Consider the following 8,138-nt stretch of genomic DNA (forward strand, 5'->3'; position numbering starts at 1 on the left):
TCATCATCATCATCAGAAGTGGAGGTAGTCAAATAGGCACTGAAGATCACAATCCTTACATCTGCTCATTCTTACAAATGACCAATTAACAAAGTCAAGCCACAACTAACAGAACATTAATGGGATAGTGTGCTGGTGTTTATCGCAGCTGTATTTTCATTGTAAAAGGTACTTTCACTTTACACACTATCTTTTTCTTACTTTACATCCATTCCTGTAAGCAACATGCACACTTAAATAAAAAATAAAAAACTTTATTGAACAATGTAAATTCGTTCATTCAGCAACAATCTGTCAATCATTTACATTATGTAAAGTACAGAAACAGACATATAAACACAGCTTTTCTAGTAAGGAAAAGCTCCTTTATTTTTAAAAAAATAGTGTTAAATATAAATAATTATGAAAGCAAAATAAATTAACATAACAAAAATACTTAAACATATCTTAATCAAGGGCTACATAAAACAATTCTTTATAATATGACAGGGTTTTGTTCACGTTTATAGTTCATAGGATTAGAGTATAGATTGAATTCAACTCATATTTGGAAGGCACGTAAACAACGTAGCGTTATGTTATGAAAGCAACATGCGCCAGCGCTACTCAGCGTGGCGTATGACGTAAGACGTAGAGTGTGCAGGCGCGCCAGTGACGTGGTGAATCCAGAGCGCCCTGCTGCTGGCGGTGAGTTTAAAGAGTCTCTGTTGGAGGGCTGCAGTGAAAACAGTCACACACACTTCATGCCTGCTCCTATCTACACAGTACACACTTAGGTCAGAACCGAAAGAGATGCCAAAGAACAGGTATGGTTGAATTGTGTTTTTTTTAACACTTCATAAATGTAAATGAGTTGTTTTAGCGGTTATAGTTAACTTTTATGCGTGCTATCTATGTGAAACTGAGCCTACACTAGCGAGTTAGCTGGCTCGGTTGTGTCCCAATGAAAGAAGTACTATTTATCTCCTAAACTATATTAAGATGTAAGTTTATAACGTTAGTGGTGTAATAAGCTCAGACTGAGTGTGTGCGTAGCTATATTGACTTGCTTTACTATGAAATTCTGCTAATAATAATGGATACCGCGCTTTCTTCTGAGCCAGGCCTCTGTTCATCCTACCTATGCTTCATTTCCGCTTTAATACAATGTAAAATACTTGTGGAAAATGTGCATAAACAGCCTCTGTAACTCTACATTCATTTCTGTCAGGAAACAGAAGTGACAGAGTAGTTATATTATATTTAGCAGTTAGAATTTGCGCGGTCACCTCGATGCTGGCTGCAGCAATATGGCGGGCAGACATGTTTTTCTCTCAAAAGCATCTGCGTCACAAACTACTATTATTTTTGAAATATTGCGATATAACGACAAAATAAAATGTGTGATATATCTTAAAAGTTTTTTTTTTTTAAATGAGAGAAAGTTTAATTAGTTGTTCTTCCACTCAGCTTGCCACTGCAGGATCTGCCCTGCCTCAGTCTGCAGGGCTCCATGTTGACCAAGAGGGTCAACAAACGCAAATCCAGAGGCTTTCTGGTTGAGGGTCTGGACACAGAGTGCACCCCAACAGACCTGATCCAGGAGTGGTCACCGCCACACAAGCACCAGCGTTTCATCTCAAAGGGGAAAGAGAACGACTGCAATGAGTTTGTCCTGGCCAGGCGCTCCAGGAGGAAGAAGGAATCCACATCAGGTAGGAGGCACCTTTTTCTGACCTGCTGTACAGGTTTAGTGTTGTCTTTCATAAGCTGTTTATAAACCGCCATTCTTTGCTTTATCACAGGCATTTCATGGGACCACCTTCCCGATGAGCTGCTTCTCAGGATCCTCTTCTACCTCCCTCTGCACGATCTCCTCAGGATGTCCAGGGTCTGCAAGCGCTGGCACCGCTTAGTGTGAGTGTCTGATCACTGGATTCTGTCAGTGACTGTCAGAGAGCGCCACAGGAGGGAAATGTTCAAACATACTCACTTAGTTCTCATTTACTGCTGTTCCTGTTACATCTGCACCCAGTTTCACAATATTTCATTATTATTGTATGCTGTTACACACCCCAAAATGAATAACTAGTGTAGTGTAGAGTTTAAACCCAAATATTTCTTTAATCTAGATTAGTGCTCCCATAACTATAAACATGGAAAAGTGAGTCACTGACCCTTTTATGGGTTTGTTCTGAACTAATATTCCAAGATCCATAATTATTTCCCAATTTTTTTAAAACCTCCAGTTAGCTGTCCTTTGCTCAAATATCTGCCTAAGGATGAAACTTTGTTGTAACACTTTTACACGTTTTTTCCCCATTTACATCTTTTTTGTTCCTCAGTCTTCTTGGTGCCTGATTAACAAGAAGACCTCACGTGACTTTTCTGTGTAGTTAGTGCTATTATTGATAAGTCAGTCTGTCATTCTGTCCATAATTCAAGTATCAGTGTCAAAATCAATCCAAACTCTCTTTGTGATCTGATTTCTGTCCCAGATGCTGCTTATTTGATTTAATCATATTAGCAGCCAGAAGTGGCAGTTGCAGTGTTTGTTTTTAGTTTTTCCCCTTTAACAACAACGTATATGTGTTTCTGTCCCAGGTTTGATGAGACTCTGTGGCACAGTGTGGATCTGGACGGGTTGACTCACATGGGTCCGGCTCTACAGCAGGTTCTGAAGACTGGAGTCCGCAGGCTGCGCTGCCCTCGCTCCTTTGTAGAAGAACTGCAATTCACAATTGCAAGGTGAGTCCAGCTGTTAGTGGTTCCACATCTGGACAAGTTTATTAAAGGGCTTTTTTTTCTTTCTTATCAACACATTCCATGAAAAGACTCTGATTCTGATATATAGTTGTTGTCCTAAAACTAAACTAAACCATGAGTCTGTTGCACTGGGTGATATGTTCTTCATTACATGAACACACACACACACACACAGAGCATTGCATCTAACTGCCAGATAAACTCACAAGGGCACCAGAATAGTCCCTAACAACAGCACCATTTCCTCCTGTTTGAGTCACTTTTCATAAAGAGGACAGTGACCTGCTCTTTTAGGAAAATGCTGAGCTGTTTTTCAAAATAAAACTATAAATGTTAGACCTATTTTAAAAAGCTGAACATGTTATATGTACTCTTACAGAACTACAAAACAGTTTATTCCCCCTCAGTATACCTGCAATACAATGTTTAATCCTACATTTAATTGATGTGGTGTTCACAGGACTAATGGAGGCTGCTGTTCTGTGTTACTTTCTTTCTACCCGAAAAATAAATATTTTACAACCTTACTCTTATCAAGAACAATAACCAACAATCTGAAGTGATATAAAATTGAATTACTCACATAGTGTTTTCCTTTGTTCAGCTCTCTGCAGATAACTGAGCTGGATATGTCCAGCTCCATCATCCCCACCTCAGCTCTGGAGAGCGTCGTCTGTCGCTGCAGACTGCTGGAGTATCTGAGTCTAGAGGGCCTGCGGCTGTCAGACACCATCATCAGGTCAGTTCTGTGCTCTCCTCACACCTCCACACTGCCAGAGAAACCAGAGAGTAAGCATCTATTCTCCAGGCAGTGAATCAGCTCAGGAACAATGATGCTGACTGACATCTGTGTTCTTCATTCTGTCTAAACTTCAGCCAGCATGTTGATGTCAGTATTTATTTTATTGACATGTTAGATGTATTATTAGAGAGATATTATAGAGTTTGTGATTATAAAACAGAATTGGAGTAAATCGTCGCATTTGAGAAGCTGCAATAGTTGGTATAGTAATGAAACATTTATTACTATTGAGGACACATTTAAGCTGGCAAAAAGGAACAGAGGGGAGTGTTAGAATCTCAAGCTGTCTTCTGTCATTGTTTGACTGCAGTTATCACTTTTATAACTGGTCATAAAAATAGATGAATCAAACATAATCATTTGTGGGTTTATGTGTTTGCTTCTTTCTTATGTATTTTTCTTGTGTGTCTCTCAGCTCTCTGGCTGAGAATCCACAGCTGCTGCAGCTCAACCTGAGCGGCTGCTCCGGCTTCTCTGCTCCTGCTCTCAGTGAGCTGCTCAAATCCTGCTCCAGGTCAGCTCCTCTCTGCTCTTCATATATATGTACTTTATGTCACTGCTGTTCTACATCCTGTGTCTGTTTATATTTATTAATATTGTGTGTGTGTGTTTTTTTTCCCCGGTACAGAATAGAGCAGCTGAACATATCATGGTGTGACTTCACCAATAATCATGTGAAGAGTGTCGTCAGTAGTCTGACACCCGGTGTGACCCACCTCAACCTCAGCGGCTACAGAGAGAGCCTCACACTGGATGGTGAGTGACGGAGTGAGCCGAAGCTTTACAGTCACTGTTTATTGTGAACAGAACTAGTGTGAGCTTCATCTTTTTTCCTCATAAGTGTGTCTCTGTCTCCAGATGTGAAGGTGCTGGTGGAGAGATGCCCCAATATTCAGACTCTAGATTTAAGGTAAGACTGAATGATTCTTATGTTACACTTGAATGTGTTTCGCAGAGAATATGTGGGATGTTTTAGAAATGAACATTACATTTTACACACATAGAAGCTTAAAAGTAGCACTGCCTAATATTTAATGTTTCTCAGCACTGCAACCAAAAGTACAGGTTTGTTTTGTATGTTTGTTTTTCTGTCTGTTTCTGTTTTAATTACTCCCTGAGTTGAGATGAAACTGTTGGACTTTGGCTTAACTAAAGTACTGCACAGTCTATTGTCTCTACTGGGATTAATGTATATTAGATCATTCAACATAAAGTGCTTCCGACCTGATATACAAGAGGCAGCAGCTGTCTCTTCTTGCAGGATAATGATGCTGTAGCGTTTACAAAGGAGCCATTACTTGAATAGTGGAGACATTACTGTTAGATTTATTTATTTCAAAGCTCTGTCATCTGCTTGTCCACACTCAAGCTCACTTAAGGTGGATTGATCTTTTTTAGGGGTGGACCACCTTATTCTCATTTAGTGGCAATCTTAGCCACTCCTAAACAGATAAGGGCTGCCCCCCCCCCCCCTCTCACACACACACACACCCAAACTGCCAACCTCTGTTCCATCTGCCCTCAAGTTCACAGTTATTTCACACCAGCACTTCTTATTTCTGGACCCAGCACTTCTTTCCAGCTACAGACCTATCTCCAACCTCCCTTTCCTGTAGAAGGTGGTTATTTCTCAGCTTCAGGATCACCTTTATACACAGTAGTCAGGTTTGTGTAGCTCTGCTCAGGATTATAAATGACCTGTGGATGCAGGCTCCACGTTTCCTCCCCATTCTTCAGAACCAGAACGCTGCATTAACACACCATCCTTTTTAGAGCCCCTCTAAACCACCACTGGCTTTAGACTAAAAAAAAGAAAAAGAAGGAAAAATACGTCAAGGTTTTGTTTCCTGACTATTTTGCTGTCCTCAAAGTGTCCCAAAAACAATGAGTGACTTCATGTTTAAGTGTGTAATGTAATGACTGTTTCCTCTGTGTTACAGTGACAGTACCCTGCTGATGGCCGACTGCCTACCTGTCCTCGCACAGCTCAAACATCTGCGCCATCTGTCCTTGAGTCGCTGCTATCACATCCACCTCGCCGCCCTCACGTAAGTCACACCCCATCCTCACCCCCCCCTGCTTTTACCTCCAGTGAAGAAGTTTAAAATCTAACTGGCCTTACATCCGCAGTGACCTTGGGAAGACGTTCCCCTCGCTGTGCCTGCTGGACGTGTACGGCCTGGTGCAGGACAGCCACCTGCCCGCTCTCAAGAAGGAACTGCCTCGCATCTCCATCAACTCCAGACCTTTCTCCAGCATCGCCCGGCCCACGCCCGCCGCCGCGCTCCCCGGCTGCTTCGGCGACCGCGCCATGTGGACCAGGCAGTGTAGACTGAGGTTTAAGTCATAAGCTTCTTCTTTTTTTTTTTTAATGGAGAAATAGTTTTTAATGGTGCAGTATTCTGCCACACATCCAGGAAGTCTGGCCTGGTGTGCAGGGACAGAGCCTCGACTGAGTGTTTCTTGCTGCTACAGAAGATGCTTTTAGTGTTACCGTGCATTAGGGCTATGTGATATGACCCGTATCTCATCCTGATAGAGCTCATTTCATACATTATCTGTGAATTCAATGAATATCTTCTATAAAAAAAGACCACATTTGTTACATCTTGAATCCTACACTCAACAAATATATTTGATTTTTCTCCTTTTTATTTAGAATGTTGCGATTTTCACAACATATAAATTGGAACCAAAGTAGCTCCATATTTTTGGAGATTTCCTGCCTGCATCCGTGCCATGTGGATAAAAGCCAAACATCCAAATGATGAAAAATACTGCCATAAAGAGTGATTTGTGACAAGAAAATAAATAATTTGAACGAATAGATGATGATCTATTGCACATAATACATGTGGTCATATTGCACAGCCCTTGCTTGCATTAATGGTACAAAAGGTCAAATAGTGGACTTGACCTTTTTAAAGTACTGAACGTGCAAGCTTGTAGAGTATTTTAATACTTTTTTTTCACTTTTTTAAAAAAATAAATAGGAAACTCAGACTTGAATGTTGAACCCAGTTCTTGTTGGAATGTTAACAGAAACTTTTTAAAATAAGTTTTTGAATCTGTTTTAAAGTTCAAATAATGTTTTAATTTAAAATGTGTTGTAAGGGAAACATGGTTGAAAAACTCAATTTGAAATGTTGAATGTCTATGAATATTTGATGAGTTGATTCTTTGTACGTTGTAATGATACCGATGGTAAAGTGTCCTGTAACAGCTGTAATAATAATAATGCTCTCTGTTTAAAGTAAATGGAATCAGTGCAGAGGTTTTAATGTAGGAGGAGGAGAATGATGATGATGATGATGAATCTGGAAGAGACACTACTTCACTACTGTAAGAACTGGACCAGGTTAGCATCAGGGTGCATTTGATTTTTTTTATGATGAGCTCATTATCACAGTCAACAGGGTTATATGGTGCTCTATATGTTACCATTTCATCCACATGTCATAGACAGGATTTTAAAGAACAATGTATGTTTTTGTACTTTATTATAAACTTGTTAAACTGTTCGTTTTTCCCTTGTGAGTCTTAACAAGTAAAACCACTGAATACAAAAAGCATTGCGTGTCTGAGCTTTGTTTGATATTTACTCTCAAAAAGAGAGTAATGTAGCTGTGCATAGTATACATACATCATGTGTATAATAGGTATGTATAGTTTACAACTTCCATTTAAAATGAATTATACATGTAGCAATACCATTTAAATGTAAATTACAGATCCTGTTCATTGAATACCATTTTATTTATTTTAAATGGAAGGAAGAATGAAGCCAGTTAGATTGAGAAACCAAATATTTGACTAATTGAATCAGGGATGTCAAACATATGGCCCACTGGCCAGAATCAGCCAGCCAAGGGGTCAAAACCGGCCCACTGGACAATTTAGTATGATGCAGGTTTCATGAGCAAGTTAAACTGTGAGGAGCCTACCTCATGTAAAATGCTGCTTCGGAGGTTTTTCCACCCTGACTAGAATACAATACTCTGAAAAAAACATTGAATACATATTATGGTCATATTTAAAACATTCATATATTTTACATTGTGAAAAAGAATATGAAATACCAAACATAATATTGTTGAAACTGCATAGATTTTTCTTTGTGATTTTTGCAGTGTGTTTAGTATCATTGCCATGTTGGAAAATTCTTCTCCTGCCAAGCTCTTGAGACTGGGAGTCATGTTTTCATTCAGTATTTGAATAAACTCATTTATATTCATGCCATTTATAAATATCTCTCCTACACATTTTACATCCAGCTCTATGCAGTCACTGTGTTAGTCCTGGCCAGATCCACTCCAAACATGCTGAACCCCCATCTGATCCAAACTCATTTACTTTTGGTTCTGATTGATCAAATCACATCATACTGTAAATCAATAAACTACTGCTGAGTGCATTTGTAAAATAGGTGTCTGTTGTTAAAGTTAAAGGAGTTTTTTTTTGACAGAATTAAATAAACCAGATATACAATGTTAATTAAGAGAGCTTTAAAGGTGCAGGTCGTTGGATTTTATTACATTTTTTGGATGTAGCCGCGCTAGCTAGCTGTAGCTATTTTGCATACGGGTAAGAA

At 39.4% G+C, this 8,138-nt stretch overlaps 1 protein-coding gene and 1 long non-coding RNA gene across 2 annotated transcripts; one reads left to right on the forward strand and one right to left on the reverse strand.

Annotated features, from left to right (window-relative positions):
• Positions 1-414: 414 nt before the first annotated feature.
• skp2 (S-phase kinase-associated protein 2, E3 ubiquitin protein ligase) lies at positions 415-7,816 on the forward strand. Its single transcript, XM_062434664.1, has 10 exons — positions 415-806; positions 1,450-1,694; positions 1,785-1,896; positions 2,584-2,727; positions 3,350-3,484; positions 3,963-4,061; positions 4,176-4,303; positions 4,406-4,457; positions 5,488-5,595; positions 5,678-7,816. Exons 1-10 carry the CDS (start codon positions 793-795, stop codon positions 5,895-5,897), a joined length of 1,257 nt encoding a protein of 418 aa, XP_062290648.1. The 5' UTR covers positions 415-792; the 3' UTR covers positions 5,898-7,816.
• LOC133995317 (uncharacterized) lies at positions 1,830-3,393 on the reverse strand. The gene is made up of 3 exons (XR_009927148.1): positions 3,329-3,393; positions 2,633-2,707; positions 1,830-1,928 (listed from the first exon to the last, which is right to left on the reverse strand). It is a non-coding gene; the product is annotated as an uncharacterized LOC133995317 (long non-coding RNA).
• Positions 7,817-8,138: the final 322 nt, after the last annotated feature.

Source organism: Scomber scombrus, chromosome 15, assembly GCF_963691925.1.
Source record: "Scomber scombrus chromosome 15, fScoSco1.1, whole genome shotgun sequence".
NCBI classification, from domain to species: domain Eukaryota; kingdom Metazoa; phylum Chordata; class Actinopteri; order Scombriformes; family Scombridae; genus Scomber; species Scomber scombrus.